The sequence below is a fragment of the Nannobrachium achirus genome (genome assembly GCF_963921795.1).
Source record: "Nannobrachium achirus genome assembly, chromosome: 13".
In the NCBI taxonomy this organism is placed as follows: domain Eukaryota; kingdom Metazoa; phylum Chordata; class Actinopteri; order Myctophiformes; family Myctophidae; genus Nannobrachium; species Nannobrachium achirus.
In genome coordinates, this window is record NC_137833.1 from 45,417,302 (window position 1) to 45,437,828 (window position 20,527).

At 41.8% G+C, this 20,527-nt stretch overlaps 1 protein-coding gene across 1 annotated transcript; it reads right to left on the reverse strand.

The window, feature by feature from the left end:
- Nucleotides 1–1,827: 1,827 nt before the first annotated feature.
- LOC308297359 (adhesion G protein-coupled receptor E5-like) lies at nt 1,828–19,980 on the reverse strand (the record flags this gene model as incomplete). Its single annotated transcript, XM_080740771.1, has 12 exons — nt 1,828–1,887; nt 2,225–2,393; nt 2,851–3,009; nt 3,326–3,549; nt 4,341–4,535; nt 4,639–4,821; nt 12,266–12,465; nt 13,032–13,227; nt 17,385–17,422; nt 18,936–19,064; nt 19,321–19,342; nt 19,939–19,980. 12 exons carry the CDS (start codon nt 19,978–19,980, stop codon nt 1,828–1,830), a joined length of 1,617 nt encoding a protein of 538 aa, XP_080596897.1.
- Nucleotides 19,981–20,527: the final 547 nt, after the last annotated feature.

Genomic DNA, 20,527 nt, shown 5'->3' on the forward strand with positions numbered 1-20,527 from the left:
AAAAATAAAAATAGAAGTATAAACCATGATACTATTATTCATAGTTAAATAATTAACTACAATTGAATTAGAAGGAGAAAAAACTTTTACTGTTATGTTTAATGATGACACTTGGAGAAACTTGTTGTGAGCATGACAGTTGCCAACCCAACTTACATATTAGGCTACCAGGCAACTGGTATGTGTTTGAATGTTGTTTGAATGTAATTTACTAGAATTTCGCGGGCGCTTCGCTGTTAAAAGTTGTTATCCTTATGCATAGATTAAAAGCTGCCGTTTCATTTGCTGTGATGTTGAAAGTGAACACGGTAACACGTGTGAAATCAGTGGTGGAAAAAGTACTCACATGTTATACTAAAAGTATCAATGAGCAGAGTGAGATCAGCATGACAGAACAGTTATAGCTTAAATGGGACTAATAGTAGTTTGTCAGTAGTCAGTGTCAAATTAGGCAAAGTACAAATTGTATTTAAGGCAGGTGTGAGATTCAAGTTAGAAGAGAGGCTTAGCTTACAAAACTGCAGACAAATTGACAGGAAGGGTGTAAAGTTAATGTGTCTGATAGCTGAATGTTTGTGAGACAGAAATTGTGAAAGAAATTGTGCAATTGTGTCTGGATTCTTAACCACTGACGAGACAAAAGTTATGAAAGTAGCTGTTTATCTGCACTTGAATCTGCACTTGTGGGCTGTGTTTCTCTGTTCTCTGTTCTCTGTTCTATTCTGAGATATTGTAGGTATTTTGCGAAACATCTCCTCCAGAGAAACACCACAATTCTTTCACATTTCACAAGCCCTAGTTGCTTATTTTTGGCTTATTTTTATAGACCTGGTTGCTTGTTGTGTTTTTTGTCATGTCTAACTCCCGACTAAGAATTTATGGCCACAGTGTTGAAACTCTCACTCCCTTTTTTTACTTTTTGTGATGTTAGATTCTTGAAAAGGGGGGTTATACCGTAATATACCGCTAGTTATGGTTTTAATTGCAGTTGGGAAAATGTTGTTGTCGGATAAAGGGGGTACTTGGATTAGAAAATCGGCGAAAGGGGGTACTCTAGCCAAAAAAGATTGAGAAACACTGACACAGGCAATTGGCACTGGGTGAAAAATGGGTTGCAAAATCGTGGGATAAAGATTATAGAAAAAAAATAATAATAATAAATAAACATTATGCTACATACAGTCAAAGGGAAAGTGCAATAAACATATAGACCTACATGAACTTTACAACATCTATTAGCCTAGCCTATATTATATATAGCCATTTGGGATGATATAGATCAGATTAACAGCAAAACGTAGTTTGAAAACCAGACATTGAAAAAAAAGGCCTCTGCAGATTTGGTTGTGAATGGATTTCACTTCCTCCGAAGTATAGGGACCAATCAGGGCCCAGTAGGGTATATGCAAATATGCATGGGGCGGCTTTATCACCAAAAGACATCCACTCCTTGGAAATGCAGGTTCCATACAGGGATTCCAGACTAATAGGCTATAGGCAACACAGTGATATTAGTCTGGCCATGCCAGGCTAAGCAAAACAGGGTTCCAACAATCAAATGCCTTTGATTAACGTTGGGTCAGAGGGATTGATTCTCTTGTCTGCAGACTGCGACTTTCCTAAAAAAAGTCAACATGCACACACACACACGCACGCACGCACGCACGCACGCACGCACGCACACACACACACACACACACACACACACACACACACACGCACACACACATGCACACACATTCAGAGATAGTCAAGCTCAAATTACATGGCTGTAAATGTGTGAGTATATTTGAGGGTACAGGACAAATACATCTGTATTACACTGTATTACTGCTTACGTGTGATTGACTGGAACTTCTGGAAGCATGGTGCTCCAGCCCTGTAGGCCTGCAGATAGAGAGTTTCTTGATGTACCACTCTCTCACCTGTAGAGGGCAGCATAACATCATTAAATGACAACAAGCAATCTCACCATCTCTCCATTCTTACTTTTCATGATTTGGGAAACTACGTCTTTCTTTGGTTTAGTAATCACTTTGTATGCAGTATGCACACACATGCAAGTGATGACTAAACATAAACTTCGGAGGGAACCAGCTACTACAGTAGATGGTTTGATTAGGCTTTCGCCCCTATATGGTCGGATGACTGATTTGCAGTGTGTGTGTGTGTGTGTGCGTGCGTGCGTGTGTGAGCGTGAGCATAATGCATGTGTGCAATTTACCTTCTTTGGCAGTAGGCAGTGAAAGACAAATATGAGCACCCCCTGTAGACTATTGAGGATAGTGAAGATGTAGACCACTGCCACTGTGCTGCCTTTGAACAGGAACACTCCAAACACCCAGGTCAGACCCAGCACACACAGATGTGCAAAGGCTGCAATTGTGAACCATCTAGAGATGGAGGAGCAGCGAAGGAAAGAGCAAGGGAGAAAGTTAACCATATTAACATATGGTCTGTTACTTTTCAGGAGTAAAATTCAAAAATCTACAAGCTTTATAAGCCCAAAGCTTGTGGATCTGCTTTGATGCTTGAGGCGGCACCTGTCACTGGCAGGTGAGTCAGTAGGATACGACAGCAGTGACAACACAGAAATGTGTGTGGGGAGGAATCAATTGGCATAACAACTAATTTGGGTAATTAAGAGCTAATTATTATTACCCCACTAGAGCAAGGCCTAGAATCTCCAAAAGCAAAATGGGAAGCAGAGCTTCAAACACACGCGCGCACGCGCGCACGCGCGCGCGCACGCACGCACGCACGCACGCACGCACGCACGCACGCACGCACGCACGCACGCACGCACGCACGCACGCACGCACACACACACACACACACACACACACTGACATAATTTTGTGCAGTTTGGAAAGGTCTGGATTGATGTCGTTGAACTTCTGGGCCAGCTTCCGGATGGTGATGATGAAGAAGATCACGTTCAGGATGATGATGCCAATCACAGGACCATTGAAACTCCAGATGAAGCCATGTTTCAGTGACAGCCAGCAGCTAGAAGTGAACAACACAGGGTTTCATGTTAGGAACCTCAACTTGTAGAACTAGAACTAGTCAAGTAAAGTCAATGACAGGAAAAGAAAACCAAGAAACCTCGGGGAGGATCATATTACACAAAGATATTGTTCAAAAGGGCACAAATTCACATAATCCATGTTCAATCCACACACACACACACACACACACACACACACACACACACACACACACTCGCACACACACACACACACACACACACACACACACACACACACACACACACACACACACACACACACACACACACACACACACACACACACACGCTTACTGTCGTTCAGTGCCATATCCCATCCCACGCCTGCTGATGGCAGAAATCACCACAATGACCAGGGGTGTTCCATATCCCACAGTGTACAGGTACCGAGGTGGAATCAGGCTGGCATGGATGGGTGTTACCACCATACGGTAGCACAGGACCCCTTCTAACAGCATCCAGCTAAACGTCCCCAAGAAGAAGTAATGGAGCAAGGCCGCCACAAGCCTGCAACCAACCTGAAAGATTGGATCGATAAAATGTGCACACGTTTATAGTGAAATTGACCAGGAAATCTAACACCCCTTAGACATAGAGTATTCATTTTGGACCCTTAAGACATATTTTCACCATATAAATAAATAAAAATCAATGTGACCCTGGCCTGGGTGTATACCAACAGACACAATGACGAATCACAGTCCGGACAAACACAGGACAAACAGACAAAGGAACGGATTGTACGACTCAAAATTTGATTAATTTAAACAATAAAACAATCAGATTGTGATAAGTAACTCAACAGATCTTTACATCATAGAGAGCAACTTCTCCACCTCTCAACTTCACCCTGTCTGCTGTGCATTCATGAAACCTTTCAATCCAGGACACCATCTGTCATTTTTGATGTTGCTATAGCATTATACGTTTTCCAGAAGATGTTTTGGGATTTAGAGGGTGTTTTTAGAAATGTTCTAAAGGGGTGCCTGGGTGTCTTATCAGTGTTTCAAACTCTGGTCTGAATAATTAATACACTAGATTAAAGCAAAGGTTAAGAGTCTTGGTGTTATCTTGACTCCCATATTAGTAAGGTGACCAAGAGGCCGTCTTTCACCTCAGAAATGTGAGGTTATTCTAAAGTGTGGTCATTCCGACCTGATTCGTGCTTTTACTTCAACTTGATACTTTCTTGCTCTTACTCAAGTAATTATTACGTCTACTTGAGTCATTTCTATTTTAAAGTAACAATACTTTTTACTTGAATACAGTTATTGGGTACTCTACCGTCCTCTGCCTAGTCCAAACAAACCTCATGTCTAGTCTGTGAAATGCCACCGAGGAAGATCAAGTCAGCAATGAAGAGGCAGATGGAGACGTGGAGGTGGATGGTGGTTCGGGTTCCCTTTATGGAGCGACAGAACCTGAAGGTGAAGATGCACACTGCCAGACACAGCAGAGAGGAGACAAGACCCAGCATGGTCAGCAACTCCAGCTCAAAGAGCTCCTGTACAGGGAAAGAGACAGCAGGTTTGCACGGGTGTGTGCGTGCTTGCGCGTGCTTGCGCGTGCGTGCGCGTGCGCGCATGTTTGTACGAGCCATGTCTCACCTCCAAGGGGTAGAGTGCCATGAGCACAGCAAAGGTGCTAAGGTGCCCATAGATACACATGGTGTGTGTGGAGTTGGTAGATTGTTGAGCGCAGCCATCTGTGGCCCAGGACCCTCCCCCAACATGTGGTCCAGACTTCCAGTATGCACAGATGAATTTCACCTTAGAAGTATTCTTCCCCTCCTAATACACATACACAATACACAAAACACACCCTATATTAATCAAGATGTCTATGGCAGGATATTTGTATCTATTAATATACTGTATACATGTAATGTATCTGTAATGCACAGTCACTGTAAAGCGCCTTGGATAAAGGCTCTATATAAATGCACCATTTTTCCATTTATTAGATATATTCTAATAGTTCATTTTTGTCTCTTTTAATTTCCGCCATATAATCTGTTTTATGTGATCATTCCAGTCCTATAGATTCTGATGGCATGAGTCCTGTTTTAAAATAGTCAATAAAAACACATAGGATCGCATGTGTCGGTATCACTGCATGTGCCCACATCCTGTTTACAATATTCACCTCAACGTTCTGTAGATTTAGTTTTTGTTTTTCCAATGACAAGTTAAAGGGAGCACTCCTTTTCGTTTGTCATGTACAATATATGTGCAAGGTGCAAGTAATGCAGAACTTAATATTCAATTCCTTTAAAACAAAGGCAAATACCGTGATGCGTCCCATTCGCTACCTTCCATCCATTTACACAGCAACTTGCTTGTTTGAGGAGGCAGGCGCAGGCAGTAGGTACTTTCATGTATAAATTGTTATTAAAAACAGTTTTCATGGGAGCGCCTGCTGGCCTAGTGGTCAAGGTGCATACCACATACTAGGGCCTAGGCTATGATGCCTGGTGGCGTCGCCGGTTCAATTCCCTATCCGGACAACCTTTGCCATATGTCATTCCCCATCTCTCTCCCCATTTCCTATCAGTCTACTGTCCTATAAAATGAAGGCATAAAAAGCCCAAAAACAAATCTTTAAAAAACAATTGGGGCATGTCTATGATTTTCATGTTGCAAAGAAAGGAGGTTGCACAGCTCGTAGCCACGATGAAATAACTTTATTTTATGGTCAAATGAAGTTATTGTAGCTGTGCGGCCTCTTTTCTTTGCAACAGTTTATAACTCGTGGTCAGCACCTCCCCACATTGGTGTGTGCTCCTGTCCTATTGTCTGTCAACATATTACTGTCCTGTCAAATGATTCGAAATGAAGGCATAAAAGCCCCAAAATAAATCTTAAATCTTAAGAGAAAAACTAGGCATGCTTCAAGCTGATGTAAACTGGATCAATGTATAGTAGCTACTAACTAGCCAGCCTATACATAGTCTGGGATCACTTCACTTTTCAGGGGTTGTAACCGGTCTGGAGTGGAAACCACAATATGTCATTGTAGGAAATGGCTCCCAAATGTGCCTTTTTACCCTAAAATATGAAGAATTATATTCGTAATATTTGTTCTAATCAATGGACTAACTTAGAATAATATGCTTAGCTAATCTATATAATTGAATGTACCAATGCAATAATCATGAATAATACAGTTATCCTACCTCATTTGAATAGATTAATATACTAATCGTGAACATTACTGTTAACTTACTAATCATTTGAATACATTAATGTACCGTATGCCTTATAATATTGTTTGAGGATGCTATATTGTCTGGGCAGAGACGGTGAAGAGAAAACACATTCTTAATGGCTATAACTTTGAGAATGTGCATTGTGCAGAACAAGGCCTCCCTTGTGTGACCCCATGTCTGTGTATTTTGCAGTTGTTGGTCTGAATTATAGCTGACTAAGGGTGACTAAAAGTTATGGAAGACATGGCCTGGGGTCACATTGGGGACAGCATGTCCGCATGTGTATAATTATCCTAAACACCCGGACGCAGGGGGAAGTTGACTGGAACACCGAAGAAATGAAGAAGTTGCAGGAGTCGGCTGACAGATGACGCATCGGAACTAACCTATTTGATTGTGTAACCAGTAAATATAAAAGGGCGTCAGGGAAAGACAGACGCTGCGCTGAGACCTTTTGACCTCACCACAGCAGAGATGTTGTGTCAGGGACAGGATTTCTGAGAACGCCCAGAGCTCTGTAAACATTTCTATTATTCATTTGCATTATTGTAATACTTACTAATTGTTATTAAATTCATTCTAACGGCATATTCCTTCTCCTTCTCCTTAATTGAACATTCAAACGAGAACGCAGTTATGTGTTTGTCCTTAGGGCTTAATTGGTAACTCATTGCACATATTCTTTGGTTGAATAGACACCGAAAAGCAACAACTTGGTGCCCTACCGACGTGATAAAAGGTTGAACACGGAAAGGAGCCGAATGTAAAAACAGACAACCAGCAGCAAGTGGCTTTTTGGAAGCACAAGTCCCGGGACTCTTAAAAAACAAGGTAAGAACAGAACACCTCTTTTACGAAAGTTCTGTATTGACTACTCTAAATTCATTGTTCTTTCATAAGTGCATTTGCTGATGTTATGACCCAAATTTAGGACCCTCAGACATTTGAATAATAGAAATAAATTGAGGAGGCAGCGGTTCTGTCTCGCGGTTTGAAAAACCGTCCGTCAGCGCACGGTAAAAAGTCTTGATGATGATGATGAATTGAGGAGGCGGCGTTTCTGTCTCGCGGTTTGAAAAACCGTCCGTCAGCGCACGGTAAAAAGTCTGGGTCCGGAAAGCCCTTCGTCAGCGAACGGAAAAAGTCCAAATTGAGGAGGCGGCGTTTCTGTCTCGCGGTTTGAAAAACCGTCCGTCAGCGCACGGTAAAAAGTCTGGGTCCGGAAAGCCCTTCGTCAGCGAACGGAAAAAGTCCAAAGTGAGGAGGCGGCGGTTCTGTCTCGCGGTTTGAAAAGCCGTCCGTCAGCGCGCGGTAAAAAGTCTGGGTCCGGAAAGCCCTTCGTCAGCGAACGGAAAAAGTCCAAATTGAGAAGGCAGCGTTTCTGTCTCGCGGTTCGACAAACCGTCCGTCCTGATGCACGGTAAAAAGTCAAAAGAAGCCTGTATATTGTGAAAAGGCCAAAATTGTGTGTATTGACTTGAAATAATTGTGATCTGTTGTGTTGTATGACTGTGTGAGGACGCTCACCTAATTGTACAGCGAGCCCTGCTTGGGAGAGCTGTTGTTTTAACAGGGCCGGTTCCAGGGTTCAAACTAACATAAACGGCCGCTTGGGCCACTCTTATTAAAAGAGGTTGTGTGGGCCACAGTAACTGAAGGGGCCATTCATAAAAATCTTGCAGAAGCCTAGAACCGGCACTGTGTTTGAATGATGCTATTGTATCCATCAAGTGTGTCACAATTGATAGAATTGGCAGTGAATGACTTTCTTTAATTCGGGCAATTTGATAACGTGGGGTAGTGATATAAATTAATGAAGCCTGGGTAAATGTGAGTATTGTAGAATTGGGAGGGTAATACGATTTGGCAGTTTTGACAAGTAAATAGGACCTCTTTGTGTGAATAAAATAAAAAGGTTATTTTCATGTGAAATTATAGCTCTACATTGAATAGATTAATTCGTATATGGAGGCTCCGTCATACAGAGTCGCCCCTGCCCAATAACTACTCAGTAAAATAATGAGTTTCAAGAAATTATTAGGACTGGTGCAGAATAGGCAAAGCGCAGTAGTGTCCGTAGCAGCAGTGCCCGGGGCTAATTGGAAAGAACAGAGCAGGCAGTGATAGTTGCAGGAGAGAGTGTGAGAATTGACAGCATTGTTTTAACAATTTTTTACGAATTATAGATTGTTGTTTTTTGGTTGAATAATTAGGAAGGTGGTTTTTACCCTACCCCTAATAGGGAAGGACTCAAGTGCTTGGTGTGAATAAAATAACTCAAGTGATATTTTTCTGATTTTGCTCTGCCTCAGCTCGGGAGTGGCTACCCTAACGTGTGGCATTTATCTAAAATATATTGTTGCACTCTTCCTGTGACAGACGAGGGACGCCCTTAATTATAACTGTTAAGATAGGGCTAGGCGTCAGCCTTGTCAGTATACACTCACTTACAGTGAGCAGGTAAGCTGTGAAAAGTGCAACAATACAATGTACTGTGGAGAGTGTACCTTTGGGGCCGTTTGGGCCCGATTAACTGAGATTGTCAGCCGCACGAGTGGCAGTCCAGAGCTGAGACAAGCAAAGCAGGCTCAAATGATGAGATTTAAGGTGAAATTGCAAGGAATGAGGATTTTGCCTTTGGATGGGTCCCCTTTGGTACCGGACCTAATTGCTAGCACATTTAGGACCACTCTAGAGGAGGGATTTATCTCTGTTTTGCAAGGGTACCGTACAATTCTAGCTGCAGAGGACCGCTATAGGGCAAAGCGGCCCAGGACAGATGAACAGAGCTGTGTGTGGGAAGAATTAGGTCTTCTAGCGGAAATATTTGCAGCACAAGCTGAGATGGAGGATGGAGATGATGTCGGGGATGTGGTTGGCCCCCCAGATGTTCTCTCAAAGCCGAGGGCTTCTTCCCAATTGGAAGTAATTGAGAACCTTGAAAGCTTTCAGGAGGCAAAAGCCATACTGATGGGTATAAATCCAGATCACCTCCCTATTCTTGAATTTAGTGCGGAACCCCTAGACAGTTCCGATGGGAAGGACGCTGTGTTACGGTGTTGTGAGGAAGAAATATAAACACTTAAATAGTGTGTCTCATTCATGATAGGCCAGATGCCCAGAGTATTCTGTAGCTATAGTAAAACATTCACATTAAATGACATATTGAGAAGAACATAGGGGACATGCTATTATCGAGATGTAATCATTCAGGAATTTATAGAATCGTTTCTTTAGTGGACACTCTTACACAGACACAGAATAGAGGAGAACAATGATGCATTGTGTAAACCCGCGGCTCGTGTGTATGCGTGTGTGAGGGGCTGGTGTGCATGTGTGTGTGTGTATGTGAGAAGTGTGAGGGTGGGTGACTTGTGTGTGTGTGTGCATATGGCTCGAATGTGTGTGTGCGTATGTGAGAGTGTGTGGGTGTGTGACTCGTGTGTGTGTGCTTATGGCTCGAATGTGTGTGTGGCTGTGTGCGGGTGCGTGCGCGTGCAGTGTGAATTGCGTGTGATTGAGTGCTTTCGCTGCACCACAAGAATCTGTAGTCTGCATATTTTTTCTCAAACGGTGCTGACAGACAAGGGGGCCTTGCACCTAGATTTCGGTCCTCCCTTGCTCAACATTATAACTTAAATTAGTCTACCGCACCAATAAACTTCAAGGAATTACAAAGTAAAAGTTGGGCCGTAGGGAAGGGGATTGGGCACCCCGAACCTAGGGTCCAACAGGCGGCGGCGGAATCGCAAGGTTCCGAGGGCACGTTAAAGACTTACTATAGTGCTGGGGAGATTGACTGAAGGCCCCCGTGTCTAGTGAAGGGTGAGTTCACACCCTGCCGTGGTACCGTCTAGTCGGCGTAGTTGTCGCACATGGTGGATGTGGGGGCAACACGTGGTACGTGGATGACAGTCCACACCTAGCAGAGGGTACGTTTTTGTGGACGACCTCTGTGAACAGGCAAGGCTGGTGAAAACGGTCAAAGTTTCAATTCCCATAGCCAAGTGGGGTCGGGATCAGACCGTCGGCTTCCTCCCTGGGTGGCTAACCATCAGTGTCACTACGGGGTCAGGGGTCGCTATCGACTGGGTCACCGGCCGGTCGGGTCACAGATGGCAGTAAGTCCATGTGGTCCATGTGGAAGACTCATGGCCGCCGTGCTCGGCTCAATGTACAGTCAGGCCACAGTAAGCCAAAAGCGAATGAGTCAGTAGGCGAGCTGTGCTCCTGTGATCGGTGGTGGGTCTTTGAAAAGAAGACACCGGGAAGCAGGAGGCTAGAGATCTCTACACAGGGGAACCTGGGTGTAGGCCTCTAGTGGAAAGGGGTTCAGCCCAGGACTGCACCCTAGTGAAGGGAGGTCCGAAGGACTCAAGTGCATCCTAGATATACAATCACACACAGAAGAATTTTAGATTCAGAAGTAAACGATACACACGTATATTTTAGAAGTTATGATGCATGGTGGGAGAGAGTAACAGAAATATCCTATCTGTTCACACGGCCTTCGAGAATGAGAATTTTTGCCGCTGAACTGTAACATTCAATTACAATCATAATGGGAGGGTTAGAAGATAGCTTGAGAGGGTTTGTATTAAGGGTTGCGCCTTACTTCCGCCCAGCGGAGAATGGAGTTTATGTCAACGATGGATAGATCAGGTGGGGAAATCCCCACCTGATGAGAGGGAGTTGTAGGAAATGGCTCCCAAATGTGCCTTTTTACCCTAAAATATGAAGAATTATATTCGTAATATTTGTTCTAATCAATGGACTAACTTAGAATAATATGCTTAGCTAATCTATATAATTGAATGTACCAATGCAATAATCATGAATAATACAGTTATCCTACCTCATTTGAATAGATTAATATACTAATCGTGAACATTACTGTTAACTTACTAATCATTTGAATACATTAATGTACCGTATGCCTTATAATATTGTTTGAGGATGCTATATTGTCTGGGCAGAGACGGTGAAGAGAAAACACATTCTTAATGGCTATAACTTTGAGAATGTGCATTGTGCAGAACAAGGCCTCCCTTGTGTGACCCCATGTCTGTGTATTTTGCAGTTGTTGGTCTGAATTATAGCTGACTAAGGGTGACTAAAAGTTATGGAAGACATGGCCTGGGGTCACATTGGGGACAGCATGTCCGCATGTGTATAATTATCCTAAACACCCGGACGCAGGGGGAAGTTGACTGGAACACCGAAGAAATGAAGAAGTTGCAGGAGTCGGCTGACAGATGACGCATCGGAACTAACCTATTTGATTGTGTAACCAGTAAATATAAAAGGGCGTCAGGGAAAGACAGACGCTGCGCTGAGACCTTTTGACCTCACCACAGCAGAGATGTTGTGTCAGGGACAGGATTTCTGAGAACGCCCAGAGCTCTGTAAACATTTCTATTATTCATTTGCATTATTGTAATACTTACTAATTGTTATTAAATTCATTCTAACGGCATATTCCTTCTCCTTCTCCTTAATTGAACATTCAAACGAGAACGCAGTTATGTGTTTGTCCTTAGGGCTTAATTGGTAACTCATTGCACATATTCTTTGGTTGAATAGACACCGAAAAGCAACATCATGTTGTAGTACTCAAAGGACTACAATTTGCCGGAAAGATCAAACCTTCAGTTTTAACCCAAAATATTCCCCTGCGCAAAAAGGACATACTTTTAGGGCCTAACTAATAAACTCCTTGATGCAGAGTAGTTTAGCTTTTGAAAAATTTGTTTGGTATATGCATCTTTTAGTCCAACTGTTAGCGACTGGCAAGACTACACTAATCTACTCAAGCATTTTAATAGGGATTGGGGAAACAAACGGGGGGAACCATATCAAAGCGACGCCGCTTATTCTAGTAGTTTCCGCGCTTTAGGCGGAAACCAACCGGCCTGTTGTGAACGAACACCAGGCTTTCCCCCAGAAAGCCTGGTAGGTGAGGTTAGCCTATACACACATTCATTCATCTGTATATGCAGTCTACATCTAGCCTGCCAATGGCCCACCTGCAGGTGTCTCATTGTGATGGTGACAGGTGTGTCCAGGAGGTCTGTGGAAGGGTTGGACACTACAACTGACACCACTTTAGAGTAGACCTGGTAGTTAGGATCCACTCCATCCTCCTGGTGTCCACTGAGATTCTGAAAGGAGTGGTTTACAGACTTCTCCAGATTCTTGTAGCTCACCAACACAGCGAGCGCAAAACCTGTGGAACCCACAATACTGTATGAGAAATGAGAAGGGCAAGAATTGTGCAGAGAGGAGACGAGTGAAGTGGAATGGAGAGGAGAGGAGAGGAGAAAGTCCCTGGTCTGCTAGTAGTGACTCACTCTGGCCTGACATTAAATTGGGGAGAAAATGAAAAGATACAGTTCATAAAAAGGAGTGAGTACAGTTTTCCTTTTCCAGTTGCCATGAAATGGTATACATTGGGGTTGGGGGTGAAAGGGTAGGGTCGAAAACGACTCATACCAGGGTATGTTCCATTCCCAGTTGCAGTCCCCCAGTCAGTGTCCAGAGCAGCACTGCCACTGTGACTGCTCAGATGAATTGGTCCAGTGGGTGGAGTCCTTCCCTTCCTCACAGCAAGCTCCGCCTCTATTCAACAAAACCCATTTCAAATGCTGTCCTCTGTGCTGTTTAGTTTAGTTTGTGTGTGTGTGTGTGTGTGTGTGTGTGTGTGTGTGTGTGTGTGTGTGTGTGTGTGTGTGTGTGTGTGTGTGTGTGTGTGTGTGTGTGTGTGTGTGTGTGAGTGCGTGAGTGCGTGTGTACCTGTCTGGTTTGTCTCTATGTGGGTGTAGTTGTCTTGGAGCTGAGGTCCGATTAGCCTCACAGCATCCTCCACTACCTGAAGCAACTCAGTCACCTTGTCACTGTCACTGTTGTCACTGTTGTCACTGTTGTCACTGTTGTCAATGTTGTTGAGGTGACTGGAGGACTCCAGCAGGTTTTCCACTGCTGTAAACATCTACACATCAGAGGAGAAAACAACAAGGAGACGTGAAAGAAGATTGTGCGTGCGTGCGTGCGTGCGTGCGTGCGTGCGTGCGTGCGTGCGTGTGTGTGTGTGAGTCATCCCTCTATCCATGATTGCTACCTCCAGTAGTACATCTTCATGACTTGACTTTCCTTCAGACAGGTCAGTGCAGCTGTTCCTCATCAGAGACAAGATATTAGACAGACCTGATGAAGACTGGATGAATGGAGAGATCGTGGATGCGAGAGAGAGAGAGAGAGAGAGAGAGAGAGAGAGAGAGAGAGAGAGAGAGAGAAAAGTTCCTGTCACACAAATAATTGGTGCTGAGAAAGCATTGTCAACCAAAACGATCAGGAAGTGCAGCCTTGTCGGAAACTAATGTAGATCACAGGAAACCACAGTGAGGGTCGCAGACACAAGTGCCAGACACATGCAAGCTGAATGACACTTCCAAAGTCACATAGATGGTTGTGAGTAAATGTCAAATTAATAATAATCAAACCGTGAAAAATTTTAATGTAGCCTATATAATGAAGTTGAAGAAAAATTATTACAATCCTATGTCTACATTTTGCAAGTGGTTAATGTTGATATTTACTCTGAAAACAATTCCATGTTAATCAAGAAATGGGAAGATTGTTATAGATTTGACTAGGACGAGTTTAAAATAATGAAAGCTATACACAGCAAATCATTCATTATGATCTATACTACAGTAGGATATTATATCCCACAAAAAGGTTTATGCTGTAAGAACTGCAGTATAGACCAGTACTATAAGTAGAATCATAATGAATAAGGAGTGCCCCTAGGAATCATATGAGTGAATGATGCAAAGCTCCCACAGAGAAGCTGACACAAGTCTAGTGTTATCAACGATATCATTGTTTTATTATTAGTTAAGGTCTGAGTGATAGTAACGTGAAGAAAATTTGGGTTCATCATTAATTTTCAGCAAACATTTATTCCCGGCCAGGCAAAGCATTCCCGGGGTGAAAGTAAACCAAAAACGGGAGGTGCATTATTGCTAATAATTCAAGGTGGGGAAAGAAGGCATTCATTTCCTGTAAAGAATACCACTATATGGGGACAGAGAATGGCAGGATAGGTTAGATAACTATCTATCTGTAGGAGTCTTAGCCATATTACCCAGAACAGGGACGTGTCTCTTGAGTTGTGCTAGTGTGGCAGTTAAAAAACAGGGCCTACTTAGGCCTACTTAAAAAACAGATAGGACTCCCAGTTTATTGATAGGCAGGATAAGGGGCTTTGCCTCATTGCGACCATAGGTCGCACTTACTACAGAAAGCTGCTCGAGGTGTCCGTCCGTCCGTCCGTCCGTCCGTCCGTCCGTCACACACGTCACACGTCACACTTTTGCCCTGCTCATATCTCCGCAACCGTTGCCCCGATCCATGCCAGATTTTGCACACACACTCCTTACCTGCCAAACTACAACCTCCAAGGACCCCCGGAGCTCCAGGGACCCCCAGCTCCCTCGGGGACCCCCAAGTGTAAAAAATGAGCACATGTGCAAAAATTACCAAATGACCACCCCAACGGGGCTGCTCACGGGGCATTCCCGGGGACCACCCACTCCTGGTGCTCCAGAACGGATGCAAAAGTGGTGGCGCCCCCAGTGGAGGACCCCCTGCCACTGCAGCTCACATAAAATGCCGTAACTCGGGCTAGGAGCGACCGGGAGAGCCGGGGCCGGTACCTATTCGTCCGCCTTGGCGGCGCGGAGACCCCACCCCTCATTTCTCACATGGCCCTCTAGCGCCACCATGAGGCCGATTCAGATTTTGCCCTAAAATCACGAAAATCACTACACAGTATGTCTACACTCATGTCATCAACATGGATCAGGAAGATTTTGGAAAAACACATTTTTGCTCTATTTGTGGAGATAAGTGACCTACGGTCGCTTATCTCCCGATTAGGGAGTCTTACTGGTAACTGATTATTAGGTTGTAAACAGGTGCGTAAAGGATTGATCAATTCAACTTATACTTCCCCTGCTCCAAAAGACAACAGGTAAATAGTTCAGGAAAGTAAGAGAGATATTTAAGAGGGTATTGATTCGATTTTCATTACTCTCAACTTAATACTGTACTTGATTTCTAATATTGACCACTGAGTTAAATCTTTCAGTGGAACTTCAGTTTTCTGATTTAATAAATTATTGGAATTTATTTGATTATTGTATCACTCGATTCAATATTGTAAACACATAACTACTTTTACCTGATTACTATAAGCTGTATCACAAATTACCTTTAATAAAAAGTATATTAACTGTATTTAAAGTGAATTAAGGGCTGTTCCCATTATTTGGTTTATCTTCTTGTTTAACAGTAAAAGTTATACTGTGCGTTTTGTGCATCCAAGGATTTTATGAGTTACCTGTAACCTCTTTAATTTAAAAACAACACCCTGGATCTAAAATATTAATAGATTCTAAAAGACTAAAACCAGTAACTACACCAACTTTCACGCAATAAATGTAAGATAGCAGACATAAATAAGGTGATTATGGTTATTCAATTCATACAGGGTTGTTCATATTTAATGCTTCTTAATTGAATATTGGTATGGCGGCTGTGGCCCTGAAATCCGCCAGCGAGCTGGAGCGAGTATCTTACTCTATAGGTTTAAGTGCATTTCTATGTGTAGGTTTATTATAAGCCATTAGAATAGGAATATGACCTGGTAGACAGAAAGCCTATCAGGACGGACAACTACATACCGGTACATACATACATACATACATACATACATACATACACACACACACACACACACACACACAGACATACATACATACATAAATGGTGCATTTATATAGCGCTTTTGATCCAAAGCGCTTTACAGAGATTGTGCATTACATTCACCCATTCACGCACACATTCATACACCGGTGGCGGAGGAAACCATGCAAGGCACCAACCAGCTCACCGGGAGCAATGTGGGGTTCGACATTAACTCAGGGGGAGCCCGGATTCGAACTGGGAACCCTTCGGGAACCCTTTGTGCTCTAATAACGGTTTCTCTACCCAGAGCTATGCCGCCCCACATACATACATACATACATACATACATACATACATACATACATACATACATACATACATACATACATACATACATACATACATACATACATACATACATACATACATACATACATACATACATACATACATACATACATACATACATACATACATACATACATACATACATACATACATACATACATACATACATACATACATACATACATACATACATACATACATACATACATACATACATACATACATACATACATACATACATACATACATACATACATACATACATACATACATACATACATACATACATACATACATACATACATACATACATACATACATACATACATACATACATACATACATACATACATACATACATACATACATACATACATACATACATACATACATACATACATACATACATACATACATACATACATACATACATACATACATACATACATACATACATACATACATACATACATACATACATACATACATACATACATACATACATACATACATACATACATACATACATACATACATACATACATACATACATACATACATACATACATACATACATACATACATACATACATACATACATACATACATACATACATACATACATACATACATACATACATACATACATACATACATACATACATACATACATACATACATACATACATACATACATACATACATACATACATACATACATACATACATACATACATACATACATACATACATACATACATACATACATACATACATACATACATACATACATACATACATACATACATACATACATACATACATACATACATACATACATACATACATACATACATACATACATACATACATACATACATACATACATACATACATACATACATACATACATACATACATACATACATACATACATACATACATACATACATACATACATACATACATACATACATACATACATACATACATACTGTACAGATGATTCTGTATCTAATGATTGAATACACTATAGAAACAACTCACCTGTGTACTATCGGCTTTGAACTGGTCACACTGCAACTCTGCATGGAAGAGAAGGGGAACAAACTGATCAGAGCTATACAGTAACACATATCACTATGATAATACAATTAACATACAACAAAAGACTAATACAATACAATTAATAATAGCCTACACATAAAGTCACACTGAGTAAAAGTATTTTATTTTTGCGAGACCTCTGGTAGCTCTGTTGTCATTAAAGTGTTTTTTTTTTTTCAAAAAGGATTGCTACTGGGTCATGGTTCTTGTACTGCAAGTTTTAAGTTCATGCCTTGACCAAATTGTCTACACACAGGCTTGTGGATTTAGTTGTTGACGTAGGATGCATAAAGAACACTTATGCGCATGCATTATAACCTCAGTGATGTGACAAATATACCACAATGAGGCCTATGTGCTGGGTGAGAAATTTTCATAGAAGTGAGTGAGAGGGGAATTTTGGGTGCATGCTTATACCATTTTGGTACGAGTCTAGAGGCAGACACTCATAAATAAAAATAGTGTCAGGGACAAAGTCTTTTGACTTGCAGGTTCTCCAATAGTTTCTCATTACAAAGCATGTGTAATAAATATTAGAACACTCAGGTCAACTGTGTAATTGCCTGTAGCCTTAAACTACCCAAAACATAACCTGTATAGTACCAATTAGTGGTTCACAAAAGGTTATGAGAGAAAAGTGGAATATGGGAGAATCTATTTGACTCTTATGTTTAATGATAAAGAATTGACAAACTTTCTGTGACCCTACAGATCTATAAAGAGTTTACAGTTTAAATAAACCTGCTCAGGAGGCATACAATAGGAATTTAAAATCGTCATGGATCTCACCTGAGCATGGGGTCCTTTCATTGCCGTAGTTACTGTACCCAGCTGAACAATTGCACCAGTAGCTTCCTCCACGGTTTTCACAAGTCCCATTCACGCCACAAATGTCTCCATCTTCCAGACATTCATCTATGTCTGGATGGTGCAGGAGGGGGTGGAGGTAATGGGTGGTGGGGGTTTTGATTGATTGACTGACTGACTGACTGACTGACTGACTGACTGACTGACTGATTGTTTGATTGAATACTTTACTTAAGCAGTTAGTACAGTTCAGACCCAAGGTCTATTAATAGGATTTAACCCCAAGAAAGCACTTTACATCGGGGGCCTTTGTACTCATTTCATTGAGACATGGCATGCAAAACATCATCTACCAGTCAGAAATCAAAAAGCAATATCATTTATATATGCTATATACACACGCACGCACACGCGCACGCACACACACACACACACACACACACACACACACACACACACACACACACACACACACACACACACACACACACACACACACACACACACACACACACACAGACACACACACACACACACACACACACACAAATATTTGGGATACACATTTTAAGCAATGCAGGGAATATAAAGTATTATTACACCAACTTCAAATCTACTGTTAATTTAGGTTAAATTAACACACATTATTGCATTGTGTCAGAATATATTAAAGCAGGAACTCACCTGTGCAGCCACCATCGGTGGTGGAACCATACTGGTCTTTATATCCTGGCTGACAGGTGCAGATGCATTTACCAAGCACACGCAGGCAGTAGGCATTAGGACCACATATGTCTTTTTCTCCTATAATGTCTGCGAGAAAAGATGGAAAATCAATTATTATGTCCATATTAGCCTACATAAGAAACTAAATAAAATCCTTGAAGAATAATCCAAATATATATTGTAAATACACCAGGATATGAGGCTAGAGTTAAGAAGCAAATAGAAAATTATACCTGTACAAGTAACAGTTGTCACTTTGACATTATCATGTGTGGTCTTGATGTATTCTCTCACTGAACACTGTGTGAGAGACGTCTCTGTACCTTGACAACTAACTGTGTACCCTCTCTGCCCAGTGGAGGGAACTACAGAGGATGTTATCAAGGGAGTGACAGGCTTGACACAGTCTGTCTCTCTGCACAACACTTCGGCTTCTTTTATCCCCCAGTTAACATCATATACTGGTAACCACTGGAAGCTGTGGTAGACCTCCAGTCTGCCTGAGCAGTGGTCAGTCCCATCATGTAGTCTAGCGGCTAGAAATAAAAGAAGAGAGCAGAACAATCACTGACTGCTGAAATGTACTTATGTGTTGAATATGGAGGACTGCATGAAGTTGCTGTGTGTAGAATAATATAATTGATTAATTCCTCTTCAAATTGTTGTGACTCCACACTACGATAAAGCCAAGACCAAGGGACTCTGAATAGAATAGAATCTGGAGGTGGTGCAGTATTCCAAGAGACTGAGACATGATGGTTTAATAGCCATCCAATTAGATCAGATGTCTTTTGAAAACATATTTTTATGATTTATCTGAGATGAACTGCGATGCAAGGGAATAACACATAACTCTCATCATATGAATTACATGAAACAAACGGAATTGACCAATGCAAATAATCCATGGCAGACAATAAGCAAGTAAGCTCCATGTTTAGCTTACTTGAACAGATCACACCAGCATCATGCCTATGGTAGCAGTTATGAACTCCATATCCATTATGATTGCAGGCATCAAGGGAGCTCTCATTGCCAAAACACTTCATATCATCCAACCAGATTTGACCAAGGCCTTCACCAAAGAACGCCCCTCTTTTGGCTTCCAGAGCTGTTCCACAGCCAACCTGTCTACACACTACTTGAGCCTCATCGAGACCCCAGAGATCCTCACATATTGTTCCCCACTGGCCTCCATGAAAAACCTCTACTCTACCAGAGCATCCATTAGGGCCATTAAGAAGCTTTACCTGTGGAGAACCTAAGGACAGAAATATAAAGTTAACAGATATCACAACATGAAAACTATTATTATTGTTGTTGTTGTTTATTATTATTGGACACAGCCTTACAGAATTGCTCAACATAAATAATCAAACACTGACTAAATGTCAACACACATTTTCCTTTAAGTTATCACTCTGCCTTTCTCCCCGTCTTTTGAGCTCTGAAGATAAACCCCCCTCATAAACTGACTGTTATTGTTAATATTGTATACAACATTCACTGTCAGATAAGGTGCTACTATGAATGCATATAGGGATGTGACA